At 37.1% G+C, this 24030-nt stretch overlaps 1 protein-coding gene across 2 annotated transcripts in view; it reads right to left on the bottom strand.

The window, feature by feature from the left end:
- The window catches only part of ACSS3 (acyl-CoA synthetase short chain family member 3), a 143296-nt gene that overhangs the window by 72573 nt on the left and 46693 nt on the right, over nt 1–24030 (bottom strand). For both annotated transcript variants that reach the window (XM_041738836.1, XM_041738835.1), the window contains 4 exons: nt 19786–19920; nt 16217–16357; nt 6445–6525; nt 6269–6364 (listed from right to left, as the gene is read on the bottom strand). In XM_041738836.1, the coding sequence (XP_041594770.1) occupies nt 6269–6364; nt 6445–6525; nt 16217–16357; nt 19786–19920 (453 nt within the window). The remainder of the gene's footprint in view (nt 1–6268; nt 6365–6444; nt 6526–16216; nt 16358–19785; nt 19921–24030) is intronic.

Consider the following 24030-nt stretch of genomic DNA (forward strand, 5'->3'; position numbering starts at 1 on the left):
CTGGCCTGATGACAAGTCAGAACTCATTTTCAGTTTATTTTGGTTTTATTTTAATTAATTGAGCAAACAAGTTTTTTTTCCCTGCTTTCTGCACACTCAAGTTGTTAATTAATCCCCTTAGAAATGGTTCATTTACACAACAAACTTTACCTACCACCTGGAAAGCACCATGCCAGACACAGGGCAGGGGTACAGAAATGACAATATCCCTTGCCCTCAGGGTTTACAGTATCACAGCACTGAATCTGCAAGATTAGAGGAATCTAGATAATATTATTGAAGTACAGAGAACACCTCAATCAGCCAAAGGAAAGCAAAGGAGATATCAGAGAGGAGATGATATTTAACTTGATCCCTTAAGGAAAGGACCACTCTGCTACATAATGAGAACAAAAGTGGAACTTTACCAGCAGGAACAACTCAATCACTGGCAGTTCTGTTCAGTAAGTGCCAGTATGACAGGGTTTTTAAGTGGGAAGCTGAGTCAGAGGCCAGGAACCATTGATAAGACTTTAAACATAGGCCAACGGCAGATGACTATCACTCACTTGTATGAGGCAAAGGAGTCTGAACTCCTTTTGTATCAGACAAGAGTTCTTTGAAGGCTTATGTTTTTTTTATTTTTGAATTAAACCTTTTACATAAGATAATTGTAGATTCATGCAAATATATCATGTATTCTGGGTAAATACAGTTGAATATCACAACTGTAATACTGATATAGTCAAGACACAGAACAGTTCCACCTCCATAAGGATCCCTCGTGTTGCCTTCCTAGTCACAGGTGTCCATTGCTAGTATATAGAAATACACTTGATATTTGTGTGTTCATCTTGTATCCTGAGACCTCACTGAACTCACTTATTATGTTTTTTTATACGTTCTATAATTTCCTACATAGATAATCATGCAGCCTCAAAGAGACACAATTTTATTTCTTCCTTTCTAAATGTTTTTGCTTTTGTTTCCAAGACTACATTGAATAGAGGGTGACAGTGAGTATCTTTGCTTTGGTCAAATCACAGGAAGGAGCATTAAACCATTTATCATCAATACTGGTCATTGGCCATTTCGTTAGGAGAATAGTGACAATTTCTCTGAAGTTTTTCTTCATCTTGAGAATATCCTTATTTCTTCTTTATTCCCAAAGTATATTTTGATGGATATAAGATCCTAGATTGACAATTCCTTTCTTTCCACACTTGAAAAATGTGTCACTTTCCTCTGACTTCTGAAGGAAAATCCTGTCATTCAAGTGGCTTTCCTGGGATGCCTGGGTGGCTCAGCGGGTTAAGTGACTCGCTTGATTTTGGTTCAGGTCACGATCTCAGGGTCCTGGGAGGGAGCCCCGAGTCAGGCTCTGTGGGGAGTCTGCTTGAGAATTCTCTCTCTCTCTCTCTCTCTCTCTCTATCCTTCTATCTCTATCTCTCTATCCCTCTCTGTCCCTGCCTGCCTCCTCAAGCACTCTCATGCTTTCGCTCTCTCTCTGAAATAAGTAAACTGTAAAAAAAACAAGAACAAAAAAAAAAATGGCTTTCCCCCATAGGTAAGGTATCCTTGCTTTCTCCCAAGTCTCAATATTACTCTTTGTCTTTAGCTTTCAGAAGTTTATGATTTGGGGCAGCCCCGGTGGCTCAGTGGTTTAGCGCCACCTTTGGCGTAGGTGTGATCCTGGAGACCTGGGATCAAGTCCCACGTTGGGCTCCCTGCATGGAGCCTGCTCCTCCCTCTGCCTGTGTCTCTTGTGAATAAATAAATAAAATCTTAAAAAAAAAAAAAAAGAAGTTTATGATGTGTGTGAAACACAGTGTGTTTCTGTGGATTAACCGTTTGGAAGTCTACTCAGTTTCTTGAATGAATCTATAGATGTATAACTTTTGCAAGTTTGAGAAGTTGAGAATTTTCCTTATTTTTTTCAGTACTTTCTCCGCCCCCCAACTTCCTCCTCTCTTTCCATGACCCTGATGTCAAAAATGCTAGATCTTGTTATTATTCCACATTTCCCTGAGGCTCTGCTCATTTTTTTTTCAGTCTATTTTATTTCTCTTGTTTAGATTGGGTGATTTCTATTGTTCCTTTTTCTAGTTCACTGATTCTTTCCTCTGCCCCTTCCATTATGGAACCCATCCATTGAGCTTTTTTTTTTTTAATTTATTATTGAATTATGGTTGACCTACAATGTTATACTAGTTTCAGGTGTACAACACAGTGATCTGATGAGTTCATACATTATATGATCCTCACCATGAGAAGTGTCCTTACCATCTGTCACCATACAACATTATTATATAATTATTGATTATATTCCTTATGCTGTACTTTTCATCTACTGTGACTTATTTGATAACTGAAAGTTTGTACCTCTTAATCTCCTTCACCTATTTTATACATACCCCAAGTGAGTTTTTATTTTGGCTATTGTAATTTTCAGTTCTAAGATTTCCACATGGTTTTCCTTTACAACTTCTATACCTTCATTGTAACTTTTTATTTCTCCATTTCTTTCAAGAATGTTCATAATCACTTATGGAAGCACATTTATCATGACTCCTTTAAAATCTTTGTCAGATAATTCTAACACCTCCATCAATTTTTTTTTTCAGGTAGCTTGATATCATTCTAGTTTTTGATATGAGGAGTGATTGTTTTTCTTTCATCAAAGCTTGGATATTGTGTGTATTATATTCTGAGACTGGCTCATATTGATGTCTTTTGTTACAGATGGCTTAACTTTAATTTCACTCCATCAATAAAGGGGCAGGAGGGGTTAGAAATCCAGATTCTTCATTTGGCTTCCACTGATAACCAAACTGAAGAATGCTTCTCATTGATGCTGGGTGAGTTCCACTTCCAACAGTGGGCTTCCACTGATAACTCCCTGGCTGGAAGGTAAGAGTGCCCTGTTACTGCTTCCAGCATGCCCTCCTCTGACACCACCCCAATCAAAAGTGAGAAGAGTACCTCATTACTGATGGGAGGAGGTATAAGTCCAGACTCCTTTGGTTTTCACTGTCACTGCAAGTTTGTGGAGTCCTCATTACTACTGAGCAGGGATAAAAGTCTTGGCTCCCTAGTTGAATTTTTCTGACACCCCTATGGGATGATGGTGGGTTACAGCTCCTACTTACCACCTGATAAATGTGGAAGTATAAACTCAGCTTTTGCTGTTGGGTGGGAAGAGACAGCATGGATTTTTCTGTGGTGTTTGCCCAGCATAGAGCCATCTAAAGTTTTATGTTTTATTTAGGCTGTCACTTTCATACTCCTTTGGCTTAAGAGATCATGCTTCTTTTTCTTTTTTTAGTTTTAGTTTTTTTTTTTAATTTAGTTTTTCTGTTATCATTGGCATTTCTGAGTTGCCAGCTTTTTTCAGCAGCAAATCTAGAATGTAAGAAAAATAAAAATAAAACCCAGGGTCTTATCACTATGTTGTTCCTTGGGTCTCAAGGTCCCTAAAGCCAGTTTCCCTTCTTCTGCCCACCTTTCAGTCTTTTAATGTTTGTTGTAGACATGCTTATGACTTTTAGTTGTATTTAGAGGGAGGAATAGAGAAAAGTATGTCATCTTCATCTTCACAAAAGCAGAACTCAACCCTTTGAAGAATTCTAAGCAACGAAGTTCTATGTTGGCTTTTTACATTTTAGACTGATAACTATAAATGGGAAGAGCTCAGAAATTGGAGGTAGGGTAGAGGTCATCTGGAAGGACATTTAAAGCAGAAGCACCTGTTAGAACATGCTCTAGATTGGTTATCTGATGATAGTCTGAAATATACAGTTGGAGAGAATAGGCACAAATCAGATCAGAAGCCAAACACAGAATACACACCAGCCAGCAACATACTTATGCATGCCAGCTGGATATCAGCTTTGAATATACGGCAGGAGGTATGGAAGAGAAGGACACTTTTGACAGGTACTAAAATACAGACTCAGCAAAATGTAATGGCTGATGGGGTGTGATATGTAAAGATCATGAAATTAGAATCACTCCTTGATTCTTAGTTTGGATGACTGGGTAGATTCAGGTAAAATTAACAAAACTACAGAGTACATGGAGAGAAATGAGTTTTGCAAGGAAGAATGGAGAGGTGAGATCAGTTCATGTCATCTTGAGCATAAGATGTGTATGCACCATCCAAAGTCGGTCTAACCATAAATTGGTGCTCAGCAGGAAGATCTGATATATACACAGGAGTAGTTAGAAGCCTTGGTTTAATTAGCACAACACAAATCCAACTGCCTGAGGTTTATCCCCAAAATATAAGCAGAAGAAAAGGCTAAGAATAAGACTCTTATAAACCCCAATGTTTAGGATCAAAGTAAGAGAAACCAAGAGAGGGAAGGAGGACAAGCTGTCTGAGAGATAGGAGAACAGAGGAGTAGCGGTCAATTTAGTTCCCTGAGCATTTGCTGAGTGTTTAGTGTGTGCTATGCATTGTGCTGGAAGACTGGATTTTGAGGATCTCACACTCTACTAGATATAAACAGATAGTATCATGACAGTGTGCTCAGCTCAGTGATCAGTGATAGACATATCCGCGGGGGCAATGGGACCATGGAAAGGGACACTAAACAAAACCAAAGGCTGTTAAGAGGAAACTTTGAAAAGATAAGAACATCTAAGCAGAGTCTTCAAGCATAGGAGGAATTAACCAGGTAAGAAAGGACAAAGGGAAAGTCATGCTAGGCAGAAGAAACAGCCAGAACAATAGCAAAAGGGTGTGGAGTTCAGGAGGAGAGAGAATTATTTACAGGAAATAGCAAGGTTGATGCACAGAGAGAGTGAAAAGAAAATCAGATTGAAGATCCTTTGATTTGGTCACGTATGAAGTCACTGTTGACCTCCGCCGTGGTAGATTCTAGGAAGTGATGTGGACAGAAATTGCACCATCATGGGATAAAGAGCTTCTAAAAGAATATGAAATCCACACAGTGTAGGTTTGGTACTTTTTTCAAGGAGTTTAGTGGAGAAGAAAGTTAAGATGGGATAGCTAGAAGTGGGCAAAGGTCTAAAAAGCTTTGTTTTGCTATCAGAAGGAATGGAGGATGTTTATCCATCATACAAAAGAAACCAGGGTGCAGATAAAAGGTTTTTGAATGTAGCTATTATATTTAATCTTTTACATAAAAATATCCCTTAAAACATCTACACCCTTCTTGAGCACATCATTCCAGGATAAAGACAAACACCTGAGTCCCTTTCATGGTGTTCAAATCATGCTTCAAATAAACCCAAGAAATAATAAAAGGCCAATGGTAAATGCACAAGAACTGGATGTTGTTCAGCAATAAAAGGCAGCTTAATACTTATAGGGCAGCTGCAGCTCCGTTACATTTATGTTACTAATACTACCATTCACTAGAGGTATTCAGTGTGGAGATTTATTTTTACTTCAAAGGGAATGATTTTTTTTTAAAGAATTCTATTTTTCCGAGAGAGAGAAAGAGAGAGAGAGAGAGCACAAGCCAGGGGAGGGGCTAAGGGGAGAGGGAGAAGCAGGCTCTCCGCTGGTTAGGGATCCCCCGATGCAAAACTGGATCCCAGGAACCTGTGATCATAACTTGAACAAAAGGCAGACACTTAACCAACTGAGCCACCAAGGTGCCCTGGGAATGATCATTTAAATTTTTTTTTATTCTATTGCAATAACTTTGGGACAATACTTTCTAGAAATCCTTTAGGAATAGACAAAAAGGGCAGCCCCGGTGGTGCAGCGGTTTAGCGCCGCCTGCAGCCCAGGGCATGATCCTGGAGACCCTGGATCGAGTCCCACGTCAGGCTCTCTGCATGGAGCCTGCTTCTCCTTCTGCCTGTCTCTCTGCCTCTCTCTCTCTGTGTCTCTATGAATAAATAAATAAAATCTTAAAAAAAAAAAGGAATAGACAAGTTCATTAGTATATGTTTTTCATAAAATAATATTTACTGGCTTTGTTCAGCACAATTTAAATAGTTGGCTATTATTTTTCTGTATTCCTTTCTCTTTGAAATCATATCTTTAACTGGAAGAAGATATGAAAATGTCTCTGCCTCTAATCCAATTTTTTTCTGTTCCCTCTTGGAAACTACTCCTTTAAAAGTTTCAGTAAAAAAAATAAAATAAAATAAAAAATAGATAGATAGATAGATAGATAGATAGATAGATAGACAGATATAAATATAGATGATAGATTTCTTTAGGTGGTGGTATTAATTTCATAACATAAAATATTTCATAATATATAAAAATATAGATCTCTTTAGGTGGTATTAATTTCATTTGATTACCTCATATAGAACTGTTGTGTTCCCATGTAGAAGAGGTCCATAACAGATATAGGAATGTCCAACAACCCAGCCTAAATCAGAGGCTGCCCACCACACCTAAAAAATAAGAAGATAGTAAACTACATAAACGTTCATCAGGGAAATGTCAAGTATCATGAATTTAAAACCATGATTACCTCTCCAGGTTTAAGTCCATAGATCGAAGACATTGTCCAGTTCAGCATTACAGCGTATCCCCCGGTGGGTCTAACAACACCCTAAAGGAAAGAAAACATGAAGTTAACATCAATAACCACTGTGTGAAGAGATTCTTTGCCTTCATACTATCCATCTTTAAAAGTTCCTGTTTTAAGTATTTTATATTCTATAAACTACATATGACTTTGGCTTTCATATAATTATATTCGCATCAATATTTATTTGGCTCCCCCAATAATAAACAGAGAAAAATTTGTCTAGATCAGCTCACTTGTAGAGTCCATTCTCACAGACCATTCTTGACTTTCTAAAGAAAACTCATGACCTCATAGAATCACATGCAATGACATTTCTTTTTCCAGGGGTGGCATAAATTAACAACATTACATTTGCAGACACTTTTTCCAGAACACAATGGAAACTCTCAAAATTAAGTGCAAAGTCAAATGTAATTGTGTTCTTCAAACAGAGCATAATATAAGGATGGCTATTCCTTGATATTATTAAATAATAGTAGGATGCTTAGAGGAAACAAAGTCATATTCTATCCGGAGCCTCATTACAATGCTATACTGGGGTTCCTGCTGTCATAGTATGAGAGCTAAATGATTCTTTCATGATGAATTCTGGAATTCTGATAAAGCAATCCTCCTGGGTCGGATCTAAGGCTGACAGATTTGCCCTATATTACATTTGGGGCAAAAGTAGGGATTGCTACATCACAGTATTACAGCTTTCAAGAACCAGTTTCTAGCAGCTATCCACAATACTGAACATATTCAACTCTAATACAAGATTACTATTTGAAAACTGGCACAAGAGTCACCATAAATAAAAGCTGATGATAAATTTAATAACTGCATTTATTGCTTCACTATAAACATTAATCATCAGTGACTTAAAAAGGATTAACGGCGTGAATATTCAAAATGATCAAGTGACTGCTTGCTTAAAAACAAGCTATATTTCATTCACATGCATTTGGAAGCATCTTCTAGTAGAGCAACTATTATTACTTTATGCAGAAAATAATTATTTTACCTAAAGGTAAACAGGGCCCTAATTAATAAATGTACTACTAGTTGGAACCTTTCGGCATAACTCACCAGCTTTAACGTACATGCGTGAATCAGAGAAATGAAAAACATACCGACTTTCCATTAGTGACTAAAGTAGCTGTTCTCCTTAGGTACCACTAATAAAACATAGGTACCAAGCTGTGGAACACACTTTATCTACCAGCAGAAACACCTGGCCCCTTGGCAAATGTCACATGCAGCTTCGTTGGCATTTGACAGCTACTCTCTGCGATGCATGACATGGTTAGCATGCAGCTGGCTCTCTGGATCATCATTGGAGTATTAGAAATACTTAGCCCCCTGCCAGAAGATTTCACACGTGCATTTCCCCCGTGTAAACTGAGCAGCTCTTTCCTCTTATATTCTGTACTATTTTTCTTGAACTTCACTCATTAGTTTTTTTTTTTTGAGATCTTTTCTTATGATTCAATACTTTGAGGAATTTGATATTAATCATTGCAATTTGCAACGTCACTAAATCTCCCCCTTGCAAAAGGACACCCCATCCAGATGAGGGATTGTTTGAAGTATCCTGAATACAAGCACCCAAACTAACTAGGATAGAAGGGTAAATTTTTAGATTATATGGTACAGAAGAGAAGAGGAGTCAACTAGGAATGATAAAAAGGAAGAAAGGGCTAGAAAAAACATAAATGAGTAGTAACTCATTTGTAAAACTAAAAATATTATTGAAAGGATTAAATTTCTTTTTACCTCTCAAGTGGACTTTATCCTTTACCCTTCTTTAAAGGATATTAACCAATGCTGGGTTCCCCATAAAATGGTGGATGCTTAAATCCATTTGGGCAAAAAAAGTGGGACTTAAAAATGAGATCATGAATGAAAAAATATTTAAAATTATAAGGTATTTTTAATTTAATTTAGTATCTTATTAACAAAATTATTTCCTTAGTTCTAGCAATCATTGCTTTTTATTTTCCCTTGTGCTGATATCATTCAAAAGACAGAAACTGTTAAAGCAATTAAAGGTTTCCATAAAAAGTTCTCATTAAAAACAACTGAAATGGAGCTACTGGAGAGAGAAAAGCTGTGATGTTTGTTTTTCATTGGTCTTTGATAACAATTTTTATTTTTTATGGATGAGTATAAAAATTTCTATACAGTAACATTTTATCATTCATTAATCTAGATAATAGATCTGAAATTTAGTCTTTTTCTCTAAAATATTTGGGTAATAGTTTTCAATTTTCTGTGTATCTGATATGGTGTAGAGAAAAAACTGCATAATTTCATGTTCTTCATGTAGATCTTTCATAAAAAGTTTTTTTTTTTTTTAAACTTTTACTCTTTTTTTTTTTTTATTTGTATTTTTTTATTTATGATAGCCACAGAGAGAGAAAGAGAGAGAGGCAGAGACACAGGCAGAGGGAGAAGCAGGCTTCATGCACTGGGAGCCCGACGTGGGATTCGATCCCGGGTCTCCAGGATCGCGCCCTGGGCCAAAGGCAGGCGCCAAACCGCTGCGCCACCCAGGGATCCCCATAAAAAGTTTTAAGTAAAATAAAAATTGAAAGATTAGGTTTACAAAGATAATTTCTTTGTTATAATATTAATATGTGACTAAAAAATAAGAAGATAAAGTATTTTTTGGTTTCTTATTCATAATCATATTTTCCAAGTAACGATAATTAAAAAGCGAAAGAAAAACTTTGTTCAGCCTCTGAAAACACATAAACAATTCTCAAAAACAAAATCATTATACTCTAATAGTCCAAATAAATCTGAAACTAAAAACTCTTTTAAAACATATTTGAAATCTTAAGTATAAGGTAAAAACATTTAATATCAGTGCTTACCCCTAAAGTCCAAGCATGCTGCATTTTACTCTTTTGAATGTCTGTTATTACTTTCCTTATGTACTTAATACTCCATCTACCTTAAAAGTAAAAACACTGGATGTACTAATATATTGTCAGAAAAGCCCGGTTAAAAAAAAAAAGAAAGAAAGAAAAGAAAAGAAAAAAGAAAAGCCCTGCAACCTGCCAATATACTGTTCTGGTTTTTGGAGCATTAGCTATAACACTTTAAAGTCTTCTGGGAAACTTGAAAAATTTCTGGGTGGGAGTAACACTCTATACTCCAAATAAAGACATGAAAGTGAATTCTAGCTCAAAAATGCAAGAGAAGACAATGTTTTGCTCTTTAATACGAAACAACAACACATTTTTAATGTATATGGGCATTTAAGAACTTCAATCCACATAGGTAAAGTTAAAGGCTGGTTATTAGTCACCCACGAACGGGACCACAAAATCATCCCAGATGGTTCTTTATGACTTTCAGCTTAATGAGCTGCCTTTGAAAATAAGGAAAACCACAAAATTTCATAAATGGGGCTATTAAAACATAAAATATGAAAACATAAAACATGTCAGCACCAAGTGCGGTATGCAGTGTTTGTTGCCACAATGTAAGAAAAATACAGAACAATATGGGTTTTATCAGAAGAAGATGAAAGACTGAGTATGGTAAGATTAGGAGTTTGGGATTCTTCATCCCTAAAGTGTTTTCTTTTTTAGTGGATCTATAAAAATCTGGAAAGCAGATCTCACAATACTCAGGGAAGGGAAGTGTGGAGTACTCCAGAGAACGTCATACTAAGTTGAGCTCCTCTGTCATCCGACTCTGCAACGTGCTTGTACAAAACATAATATGCATATTTCCATCCATGTGGTATGTATTTATTCACGCATGCATATGTAAATATAGATGCTTACGTGTGTGTGCACGTGTGTTGTAATTTGGCCTGACAAGTTGAGGTCAAGAACAAAAGAAGAAAGGGTAAATAAATATTTTACCTAACTAAAAGAAATCCATCACCCCCATGGCTGGGGTCCGTGAGTCGAGAAATAAAAGATACAGTTCTGATTACTTAAAAAAAAAAAAAATCCAACAGATCAACAATAATCTTGTCCTTATAATGGCTTTACAGATGATATCCCTTCTTTCTAGAATGAACCACCGCTCCCACCTCTTCCCTGATCCCAGTAAACTCCTACTTCATCACACAAGTACTCAAAGACATCATGAAAGTACCACGTCATCTCGAAGTCATCTCCAACCCTACAGTTTGTGTTAAGTGTCTTTCCTGTTTCTTCCTTGGCTCCTGGGCCAGCAAACGTCTTTGGAGTGACCAGCCTGACCTAGGGCTGTGTCCCCCACCACACACACACACACACAATGAGAATGCCTCTTCATCTCCAGCACGGTAACTGCCATGGAACAGGCATGTAATACATTTGTTGACTGATTCAATACTGTGAACAGTTGAGTGAACAATGTACATGTAAGAAAAATACAATTCTTTTTTTTTTTTTTTGAGTAGTCTTCTATGTTGGGAGAAAGCTTTGAAACTTGTAGAACGTAGTGAATCATATTAGTTGAAATGGAATGGTTCCATTTGGGATAGAGCATCAAACATAAAATCTCTTTCTACAGGCTTTCGGATAACTCTGAAGCTGCCTCTACGGACGGTACTTTAGCAGCAATATAATTTTTTATTGATCTGAACAACTGTGAGATAAGAGGCAAAAGTATAGCAAGTTCAGCATTTTAACTGCAAGAATTGTACCACAGATTTAAAAAAAAAAAAAAAGTTCACTGCTTTTTTATTTGACTTTCTCCTATGTTTTTGCTCTAGGGTAAGAAATATGAATGTCACCTAACATATGTAGGAGTAGAAGTGACATAAATTGTGTTAATGTGCATCAGGACTAAAGGCCCACCACTTTCTCATCATGCCTTCCTTTCTTTTTCTTTTTTTTTTTTGTTCATTTGCTTCTTTTTTTTCTTTCTTTTCTTCAAGTGTGCTTGACATACAATATTATGTCAGTTTCAGGTACAACATAGTGATTCAGTATTTATGTACATTGGGAAGTGATCACCATGACCAATCCAGCTACTGTCCATGACCATACAAAGCTGTTACATATGATTAACTCTATTCCTTATAGTTTGCACACATTATCCCCGTGTCTTATTTATTTCTTAACTGGAAGAAAGTTACCTCTTTTCCCCCTTCCTCTATTTTGCCCATCTCATCAGCCCCTCTCCTCTGGCAACCATCAGATTGTCCTCTGTATCCAGAGGTCTGTTTCTGTTTTGTTTCATTTTTTTTTCAATTTCACATATAAGTGAGTTCATATGGTATTTGTCTTTCTCTGACTTCTTTCACTTAACATGATATCCTCTCGTGGTTTCCTTTCAATACTTTGCTTTCTTTCCCTCTTTATCCTACCCTGCTTTTCTGCTTTGGCACTGGGCTTTTTTTGTTTGTTAGCTTCGTGTGTGTGTGTGTGTGTGTGTGTGTGTGTGTGTGTGATTATCACTGTCCCTTCGTGATATCAAGGTGTAAGAAGATACATCACTAGATCTCCCCCTTGCAAAAGGACACCCCATCCAGATGAGGGATTCTTTGAAGTATCCTGGGTACAAGCACCCAAACTAACCAGGATAGAAGGCCACAACACTGCAGAAATGTATGCAAAGCAGCTCAGTGTGGTTGCGGGAATATTTACAGCAGCTGACAGATTAACCTATCACACAGAGACCTGACAAATCCAGGGCTGGCAGACGCAGAGATGCAAATATGCCCTAAATATATCTGCAACTTCTAACCAAAGAATAGATTGCCTTATGTGTGTCTAATATGTGCCTATGAGAAATGAGTATTTTTAAGCAGAATTATTTTTATGGGCTCACAACATTATTTTTCCTCATGAAGATCAAAGATTGAGAGAACAAATTATAGGACGACATGAAATTTATATTTAAATGCTTCATAAACGTATGTGTGCTCATCTTTCCTGTACTTCTATTCTGGGAATCCAAATATTAAAATTTCAGATCCCATTAATCCTGATTGTACCTGCCAAAAGTGAAATGAGAATCTTATGAATAGGGATCCCTGGGTGGCGCAGCGGTTTGGCGCCTGCCTTTGGCCCAGGGCGCGATCCTGGAGACCAGGGATCAAATCCCACGTCGGGCTCCGGGTGCATGGAGCCTGCTTCTCCCTCTGCCTATGTCTCTGCCTCTCTCTCTCTCTCTCTCTTTCTCTGTGTGTGTGTGTGTGTGTGACTATCGTAAAAAAAAAAAAAAAAAAAAAAAAATCTTATGAATAAAGAGGAATCCGGGAACTAACTGGAGAAACAAAAGATCATTTAACGAATCTGAGGATTGACCATGGCCCAGTTTTTAGGACAGTGACATACTGCAGCCAAAGACGTCTGAAATATATTCTAAGACCTCTGAGAATGTGCAATGTTATGCAGATAAGTAAACAAAAACATAGGCATAAGACAGAATAAAATAAATGGCATAAAGGTTTGCTGACAATGTATAATTTTGATTCAACTGAAATTCCAAAGTGCACTAGAGGGACGAAGGAAGTAGTCCTGTGGGACCTTGAAACACGACTACTTTTTCTTGCCCTTCTACATGCCCTACTTTGCAAAACCTACTCACTCCCATGCTTAAACACCAGAGCTCTGTATTGAGGACCCACAAAGGGTCTCAAGGTCTATCTCCCAACCCACATGCACTTCTGGGACCCAGACCTTCACCTCCAACTTTTGGCTAGGCATCTCCATGTTAATGGCCCAGAGATCCGTCACACTCAATATGTTCCAAAATTCCGAGTTTCTCCTGCCCCAACCCACCCACTGTGTTTAGTAAATATCCAAAACCATCATTCTCCTGTGCTCTCAGTTTCAAATCTTGGACCCCTCCTCTGCCTCACTCTTATCTTTGATCGTTCAAATTCTGATTTCTGTTAATTAGATGCTCTCCTAAATGAAGCCCTAAAAGCCTGAAAATGAATCTCCTTGCCTCCATTGTATGTACTTGTGTATCTTCACACCAAAATGTTGCTTCCTTCATATTCTTCTCTCTCGCTTAAGTAGCATTAGTGTTCCCCATCCCTTATATACAGAATATAACCTAAACTTCTTGGCTAAATTTTGAGTCTGGCTCCTGCCTATATATATCTAGTCATTTCTCCTCTGCACTTGTACCATATGCACTAGCCATCCTGGAAACTTTCTTGCATGCTCCTTCCCTTGCTTATGCTAACCCTTTCTGCCTATATGCCCTCCTCTCTGTGATGCCACTCTATGAAGAACTTTTATTCATCCTTCATATGTCATCTTATAAGAGCTTTCTTTGACCATCCTTTGGTGGAACAGCTCTCCCACTCTTCCCACTATTTGGTCCCATTACCCTGCGTTATTTTTCCTCATAACACTTTTCATACATTACATAGCTTTTTGTTTAGTGCCTGTGTCCTGGCTATAGAATATAAACTTCTAAAAAGAGAGCCAGACACATATATGCACATTGGGATATATGGGTGCTCAGTAATATCTGTGGAACTTAATGACTGTAAGAGACCAATGTCATCTTTTCCAAGAGAGAGAGAAAGAGAGAGGGTGTTGTCTCCTGGGTATGGAACAATAACACAGCCTCCCTATCAGTGAGATGTTCCCGTGCAAAAAATAAAGACCAAAGGAACAATTCAGAGAGCAAGACTGACTCAGGACTGGCCTCTGAGCACCAAGGATGGACCTTTATCTTGACAGGCCAGAGGAGGTGCTAACATCCAGATGCCTTTGTCCACTGAGCTTGGTCACAACGTCACAAGAGTGAGTGCCTGTCTTCCAGCGAGGCCTCATCTTCTCATTCCCCTCTGTCCATTCCCCATCAGTGTTTTGGCCAGCTGGAGACACACACACACACACACACACACACACACACACAGAACAAAAAACCTCCATCCAGTCTGCATTCATATATACTTCAACCCACTGGAATGAAGGGACTGGGGTTCACTCATATCTTTTAGCACAGAATGAACAGTCAATACACATATATTGAATGGAGCTGAATTCAACACAGAGATCTCCACACAATGAAAGCCTTCTCCAATCTACTGAAACAGATTATCTTCAAGATGGTGCATTAGGAAGAAAATGAGAATGAACGAATCTTCAAATGATCTTCAGTTTGGGCATGTAGGACTCGAAAAGAGAAGTTCTTGACCTAGACAAAACCTGGAAAAAAGCCTCCTTATTTGGAACCACCACTTTTTAGATTTGATGCCCTATATGTTACTGTCATTTCTACCACATAGGCTGAGTCAGTTTTGAGTCACTGACAAGCTCTTCTGTTCCTGTTGTAAAGATCCCCATTCAGGCCACAGTGAAATTCAGGGTAATTTAAAATCCTGAAGTGGCACAAATGTTTTAATAAGAATCCTTCAGGCTTATAGGAGCTAAAGTGATTTTTGGAGGGTTCTTTTTTATTTGGTTAGGTTATACTGTTTTCAGGGTCAGGGGTTTCCTCTCTCATGTTCATACTTTTCTATAAGATTATAATTTTCTGAATCTCCTTTTATTTTATAGCCAAACATTCAGTTAGACTCTATGTGACTGATGTATAATGCAAAATTACAAAAGGTAGGGGGTTATGATTTGGGTCCAAAAGATCATTTGGACTGCTTGAACAAGACATAGTCATCAATATGAAGGAATATTTTTCAGATGACCAGAGTTGTTAAAGAAATCATAAGAGCTTGATTCTACAATGACACAAATATATTTATCTATATGCATTTATTTATTTATTCACTGAACAAAAATTTATTAAGTACCAAACTACATACCAAGCATGATTGTAGACTAAAATGTAATAAAGCATGGTCTCTGTCCTCGGAGAGAATACATTCCTTACCAAATGTTTCATTTTATACAGGCAAATGAGTTTTATATGGGACATCCTAATTTTTCTTTTTTTAAGACTAATCAAGTGGAACCACTATTTTAAAAATATGACAAATTATATCTCAGAACTCTGATGCTACAGAAATCTAATATTAATAAAGAGGCCACTGCTCTCATGGGATGCAAGTGATCGTGGAAGTCCCTTCCCCTAGTAAAATTTTATGATTCAGTGACTGTTGAACTCCTTAATAAAAATGAATAGGAAAATGACACTATAAGCCTTTGTGAAGTTGTATGAAGAAACAGTATTATTTAGAGACACAGACAAAAGTGGTATTTATTTGTTATCTGACACCTTCAACATATTGATGCTTCTAACTTTGTTTTGTGAAGACACCTTTCATGGTAAGCAGATTTAAAAATCCTTGAGTGTCTTCAGTGTTGCAAATCACATAGTTCAATACTCTGGATACACTGCCCGTTGTTCAGACCGTCTACATCAATTCTCAAACTTGCGTTTATAATAAAGAATCAAATTCCCTTAGATCAAAAATCAATTCCATACTCCACAAAAGTTATATCTCGGTTTAGAGAATAAAAATATTTCATTTAAAACAGTTTTGTAGACTTTTATTAAACCAACTGATGTTTTAATCATTAAAATTTGGTTAAACCAATATCCATTCATCTTAATGGCTTACTAGAGCAATTGCAACTGCTGACGTATGTGAAGATTTTGAAAGAAATCGAGGGAAATCATCTGACATGAAATATGATTAATATTTTTCAGGATTTAAACACAACATTCCTTTAAGATATAAACTACCCAAGTCTAAATCTCTAGGTACAATCTGCATTTTTACTCAGTAATCAAACATTCTCAGGGCACAAAAAAATCTGCTGCTACAGATACTTATCCCTCAGAGAGCAAGTACCTTGGGCAGCCCCGTTGTTCCGGATGTGTAAAGAATATACAGCGGGTGTTCCGAAAGAACAGGAACACAGTCATGTGACTGTGCTTTGGCCATCTCCTCATCCCAATCAAGGTCACGACCTGGAACCAAAGGAACTGTCTCCTACACAGGAAGTATACAAAAATATGCACTGAACAAAGGAGGTTAAATCAGAACAGTGGAAACTGACTTTATATATATTCGTCTGAGCATCTGCCTGAAAATCTAGGCCTAGACAGCACTAAATATCAGATTTATGACTATGTATTTCAGGGTCACGAGTTAAAAATATTCCTAAAAAGTCCAACAATTTGATATTGGCTTCAAACGAACTGACAAAAGAACATATTTTTTCAAATCAAAGGATATCCTTAAGAAATCCAATGTGATGCAGTCATGTTTTCATCAACAGTCAGAACTTAGCTAACAGAGGTTCATGTTTTCCATAAACATATATACACTACTAACATTATAAGCCAATTTCTATTTTTTTAAATTTTTTTCTTTTATTTTGGAGCTAAAGTCTTCACAATGAAATGTCAACTCACCCATTAAAATGTTTCTTCATACAAGGGTAATTTAGAACTAATATTGTGTCTGTCTTTCCAAATGAGAAAATATTATATCATTTTCAGGGGTGGGGGAGAAATAAATTTTTGCTTTTCCAAAAACAAAAATTAGTTTTGAAAATTAATGAGCATATGTGACATATCTAAAATGCTATCCAATTTTTCCTCCATCGAAGTCACTGATTAATATAGTAGAAATGTTTATTTTCTTTTTTGTTCCTAGAACCAAGCTCTGCGCTGTAAACTTTATAATAATAGAGTCATGAGTTAGTCAGAGACAAATTAGAGAGATGAGACCTCTTTATTTAAAAATACTGCCAACAAAACAAGCTAGACAGATAAAGAGCAGGGAAGTGGCTTATGGGAAACTTATTCTAATGAGGAGACAGCTATTTAAGTCGAATTAAGATTCAGTACATGTCTGATTATTTTCTGAAATGTTAACTAAGCCCCAGATGACACATCAGGAAAGTTTATATTTGGTGAATTTATTAGTACAGGCACAGGCAAGGCTATACATTCCTCAGTGAAAATTAGTAAGATCCACCACCTACAGAGCATATGTAACCATTCATTTTATCAAGGTGATCCCCGAGTGAAGCCCAGAGACTCTGAGGGATTTAGAATAGCCAGGCCATTTCCATTTCTCAGGATCCTTAACATATTAATCAGGGTTGTAAAAATGTTCATATATTTAAGTGAGTACATTTACAAAATAACACTTCAATCTAGTATCATAAATACAGTGCCTCTGTGAATAATCACATTTAGGTAACAATCAGAATTGAACTTCACGAAGGTGAAGTGTAAGGCTCAATTGGCTTCTCCACCCTTGCTCTGATAGATACTGAATGTGCCACTGAGATAAATAAAAATAGTTAAGTGTAACCAAATTGTACATTTCCACTTGTTTTTAAGGATCAGATAAACACAACTAATTTCAAATTACCAAGTCTTTAACATTACAATAACAGGCTTATAAGAAAATTATCACACTGCATAATGAAAATTGTCAATTGAATGATCACAAAAAATATCACAGATCAAATGTAATAAAGGACATGAATGAATGGTTATTCTTCAGGCTAAGAAAACCCTTTAGGCATACGTAAAGAAGACTTGGCAAAAGGAAGAGAGGGAAAAATCAGCAATAACTTTTACATATATACATTCACTTCTGTAGACATGTCCTGTTATCATTCCTAAAAGGCAATATTGGTAGAGCACCAGAGCTGACAGATATGATATTCCTTTGATTCTGTTGTTGTTTGCTTGAGGCTTAGGAGTAGCAGCCAGGATTTTACCTCCTTTGGCAAAAATGTAATTCTGGTTAATGAGACACACCACCGAGCCTCATAATTTGTGTCTTTAAACTGAAAGCAAAGCCAGTCCACTGGGCTTAATTACTAACTAAACAGCAGGCCTACTATAAAGGGCATCCAAAGCCCTCATCTAAAATAAAGATAAGTCAAAATATAAGGAAGAGTCTCAAGAAAAAAAGGAAAATGAGAGGAAGTGAGCCATTATGGGAAGGAGGGACAGAGGAGGGGATCTCTGCCTATAAAGAGGAAAGACAAGAGATTTGCATTAAAAAAATATGAAGAGGAAACTTGCATATCTATATCAAATGTGCTGATAAAGTAAAAGAAAGAGCATATATCTTGTTGGTTAAAGTCATTGAATCAACATTCAAATCTTGGAACCACTTATTAGCTGTGACCTTGGGCTATGACCTCTCCATAGCTGAGTTTCTTCATCTGTAAAATGGGACCAGTAATAACATCTACTTCATTGCTTTGTGAGAATTAAATAAGAAGTATAGGAAAGTACTTAGCTTTGGGCCTAGCATAAATTCTTTACAAATTCATGAGTTTATATATGTGCAATTGCTACACACATATTCACAGAAATACTTCATATGTGTGTGTGTATGTGTTCCTACCTTTTCTCCAACCTCCTCATACCCAAAGTCTCTTTTATTGCTGACTTTGTATTCCTTGACTTAAAAGCAATAAGCCTTTTAAAAAATATGCTTGAGGGCATCTGAAAGAAACTCAAAATTCTTTGAGACAGTAAGAATATTAAAATCATTGAGTGCAGCAGTTCATGAACCACAGACTACTAAAACTTTACACAGGAATTTAATGTGGTAATGGGAATTGCTAGGTGGTAATCAAAATGACATAGTTTTAATGCTTTCTATTCTTATATCTTGTCATTTAAGCATTTTCTGCAGATAACCTCTCAAGAGTTCCATAAAATTACACAATTTTTTGCGCTCTTTTAATTTTCCTTCTGCAAAAAAATTTTAATCTGCTAGGAACCTAAGCTGGTTCCACTATAAATAGCTGCATAGATGCACTTGCATAGATGTAAAATAAGGTGGTCATTAGATCAAATTTACTAGAAAAAGCACTGTAAAATGTATTCATTGTTGTCTTATATTGCTTTTTCTTCCTTCATGGATCACAAAATAATTTCTCTGTTTAGAATATTTATATTTTGCTTTCATGAATATAGTTTTATTTCCAGACTAAATGCCTTCTCTAAAGTTTTTAAAAGACAAATTTTATATGAAATTAATCATACCACTCCACAAGGCAGGAGAGCTGAGGGATCAAGCATATACTCAGAGTGTGTGCATTCTGATCATGAGCCTGATGTTTACTAGCTGGGCAAGTCGTTTTAATTCTGTTTATTAGATTTCTCTTACATAACATAGGAATAATGCTATCCTCTAGCTCATAATGTTATCAGGAAGATTTTTTAAACTATTCATTAGTAGAGTATCAAAAATCATATGGTAAACAGTGTTTGGTACTATCATTATTATCATAATTTAAATTAATATAGACCACCATAATAGACTATGCATAGAATCCAATTCATTATCATTGCATATTATATGTGCTTCACGGCCAAAACTAGAATCATCCTTAGCACATCATCATAAGCAAGAACCAAATTCAAAATTCAGATTACCATATTCGGACGATTATAAATGAGAACGTTATCCGGTTTGTGCTGTCCTAATTTCAGTGCTTCTTCTAGAAGTGGGATGTATTCTACTCTCCTTCCAGGTTCAATACCAAATGATGCTGTAACAACCACCTTGGGCTACAATGGAAAAATAGCAATCATTGAGAAAGTTGAACAATACTAATTAAGGTGAGCACAATATTTTGGGCGCAGGTTGGCAATTTAACATTTCTAAAGAAATGTTTTAATGATTCTGTTCTCTGTTGAATAAATGGCCTGAAGACAATAAACCTTTTGTAAATATTGTAGACCTAACCACTTCCACACAGATCTCACTTACCTGTTCCGAACTTCACGTTTAGGATGCTTCAGGCCAATGAATAGGAGCTGTTTTAAAAAAAAAACTTTCCAAAGAGTTCATGAATCCAGATAGAATTGCTTTGAACCAATGACATGCAAGCCTAGGGGCCCAGCCCTTTCCGCGGCTGGTATACCAGTTAGTTGTTGCTGGAGTCATAGTGTTTCATAGGTGGGGAGGGTCAGCCTGCTGCTATCAGGAAGCTTTACTACATTTTTTTTTAAGATTTCATTTATTTATTCATTCATGAGAGACACAGAAAGAGAGAGGCAGAGACACAGGCAGAGGGAGAAACAGGCTCCATGCAAGGGGCCCGATGCAGGACTCGATCCCAGGTCTCCAGGATCACATCCCGGGCTGAAGGCAGCGCTAAACCGCTGAGCCACCCGGGCTGCCCTACATTTTTTATGTCAGCATCTCTGCTTAAATGTGACCACAAAAAAAGGGACCCAAATCCTGACTTTTTTATTGATTCTTTTCTCATTCTAAATACATCCATTTTTGCCAAATACTATATTTGTAATTTTATTGTATTTTTCTTAACAGGGCCCCCAAATGATTGGAGTTTCAAGCCTGAATCTGTCACTAAGTAACACCTGGCACTTCCCTTTACCTGACAACTTGCTGGTCATTCTTTAAGATATACAGAGATGTAGCCAAAAGGGATCCCCGGAGGGAGCTGAAGAAGTCAGGGTTAATCTCCATTGTGGGCAGGCCTCAGGTGCCCAAAATGTTCCTTCTTCCCCACACTGCACAGCAAGCTCCCCAAGGCCAAATTTGGATCCCACTTATCTCTGTGTCTTCTACACCTGGCACAGTGCTTGCCATACCATAAGCTCTCAATAAATGTTTTTGGAACTGAACCAAATTTCTCATTAATTTGCAGAAACAAACATGTCTTTATCCTTCAAAGCACAATGTTTCTTCACCAAGAAATCCAAAGCAAAAGAGGCCCATAATAAATTATTTGGGAGACAGATAATCAATCTAAGATAGTGCATCTATTCCTGAATTCTGATTTCTAGTTATAATGCATTTAATCTAGGAAAGGTTTATATTATACCAAGTATATGCATATATCATACTGTCTGCTTTTTGAATATCATTTAATATTCATGGAGCTGAGGCTCAGTTTATTACGTAGCTTGCCCCAGGTTACAAGCGGTGGAATCAGAAAGAGGGCCAGTTCTGACTGATTACAGAACCTTCTCCTCCCGCTATATCAAGCTGCCTTTCACAAGAAGGGGGGGGTGCTCGCTTCGGCAGCACATATACAGAAGAAGAGGGGGGGGAAGGAAAGAAAAAAAATAAGTCTTGTTTCCTTTTATTATATTTTTAAAGATCCAACATTTGAATAGAATTCACATTTTAATATCTATAATACTCACGAAAATAACTCTAGACAACATTCCCTAAGATTAGAATTCAGAAAAAATGAAAGTTCCATATCGAATTAAAAATATATAGAGAATATATCAAAACCTGAATAATTTAATAAAGTCAAAATTAGACTCTTTCTCTCAAAAAAGAATCCCTTCTACATTTCTATTAAGAGCCTTTTATTGGAGATTTTATTTGGTCTAGATGGACTTGTTAGGATACTGTATAGTCTTTCCATCTTCATCTGTTAAAATAAAGCTTTTTCTTGAGCCAATTTATTTGAAAATCATGACCTCAAAATCATTCCTGATTTCAAATATTAATTCTATCCAAGTATCTCAGATATACATATATCTATATATATCTCTACCTTCTCACCTTTAACTTGACCTGCTCAATGGTCATACCCATAAGAATATATACCCATTGCCTAAACTCCTTAACAGTTTGTGTGTGTGTATGTTCATGTGGGAAACAAAGGCAGAAGAAAAATTAGCAAATTTCTTTACTACCTACAGCCCATTGACATTTAGTCATAGGCATATTAATAAGTCCTTGAAACAGGCCGAGGGACCTTCCTCTAGAAACTCTGCTGCCTCGATGTTAATACTTTGCTAAGGCCAAAAGGCCATCTTAGCTCAGCCCCCAGGATCCTGAGTCTACTTTAACATATAAAAATTCTGTTGGAAACCTTCTTTATCTCTACACCCCAAGATACATGTTGGCAATCATCCTCCAAGCATATGACCCACCAATATGCATCTAAAGGGTCTCATGACTGAGTTTTTACTAAATAGTAATAAATTATCTTTTCCTAACAATAGCTAGCCCCCTCAAGATCCTGGAAACTTTGTTTCCAAAATACCTGGGAGGCTTCAGCTATCCTTAACCCCTTGCCAGCTTGAAAGTATATACTGGGCCACTCCTCATGACCCCAGGGCAGCTTTTTGCCCAAGAGTCCTGTCCCTGTGTGTTAATAAAACCATCTCTTTGCACCAAAGATGACTCAAGAATTCTTTCTTGGCCATTGGCTTTGAACCCTACCATCTTTCCTACATCATGTATGATGAATGAAAACTTAGCCAGTGATATTGTCTACATTTTATAAATCTTCATTTTTACGTATCTCAATTTCCCCACATCATATAATTTCCTTAAAATGTAAAAAATACATGTAGTGCATCTCATACTGTTACCCAAATGGTGTTTAGGATTTCTATAGCTAAACTGCTGGAGTCTATAGCTTCCTCAAAGAAGCCCCCCAACTGCCCACTGGTTTGCAGGTTAGTGCTGACTACTATTTCCCCCTAGATTTACCTTCACAAGCACTAGCTCAACATGTTTGAAAAAGAGAGGAAAAATTCTACCCAGTTAGTTCACAAACCAGCTTTCTAGTTCTAATAACTGATCTATTAGCAAATGACGTCAGATATGCAAATATTCTCTGCCTTGCATCCAAGGGACCCTCAACACATATTAGTTCCTACATTAAGAATGTCTCATCTCGGGCTTGTGAAACTCGTGAAAGTCAACCATCTATTATTCCCATAATGACCTCCTTCCTCAATCTTCCCGCTGCTATTACTCTGTTGCACATTGTCCATTACTTCACAAAGGGACCACCTGCCAAAGGGTCTGATTCCAACCCCTTGCCTCTCTCCCGCTCCCATCATATTGCAAGACTTGCCTCCTCTGAGCATTGCTTAAAACAAGACACCCACCTGCTCAAAAACTTGCACTGGTCAAGGTCTACAGGACTCGGTTCAGACAAAAATTGCCTTTGCAAGCTCCCCACCCCTTCCTCTTCAGCCACCTCTGTCTCCTCACTGTCTTCCAAATAAAATAAATTCAATCCTTATTGTCTACAGCCAGACTTCTATTCTTTTTCTCTCCTTTTGGATCCTCATGATATCAATCATTCAACAAGCTGAATCTTAAGCCAAGATCTAACTTAAATCTCAACTCAGGGAAGTCTTCTTCGGCCACCCCAACTAAAAGAAATCATTCCTTTTTCTAACTCAGGGGTTTGTGGACGATGGCTGAGAGCCAAACAGCATCTTTCTATCGAGTTTTATTGGGACATTGTCATATCTTCCGCTTATGCAGGGTGTAAGGCTGCTTGTGTGCTGTAACAGCACAGCTGAGGAGTTGCTATAACCATCTGTAATCCACAATGTCTAAAATATTTACTAGATTGGTAACTTACCAGAAAAAAGTTGGCTGATTCCTACTCTAAATTCATAGAAGAATGATAGCTAACCTTTTTAAAATAAGTACTATATCCTGGGCACTGTGTTAAATATTTTCTTTTTTTTCAATATTTTCAATTCAATATTTCAATGAGGTTTTCACAGCAGCCTTATCAAGTTTGTTATTCTAGCACCCCCATTTAACCATGTAACTCTACTCTTCCCTGGTATCCCTCTTAACCATTGTGCTTATACCACCATTCCTGGAAGTCCGTACATTATAAAACTACTATGTGTCCTATCCATTTAATAAGTATCACT

Source organism: Vulpes lagopus, chromosome 23, assembly GCF_018345385.1.
Source record: "Vulpes lagopus strain Blue_001 chromosome 23, ASM1834538v1, whole genome shotgun sequence".
NCBI classification, from domain to species: Eukaryota; Metazoa; Chordata; class Mammalia; order Carnivora; family Canidae; genus Vulpes; species Vulpes lagopus.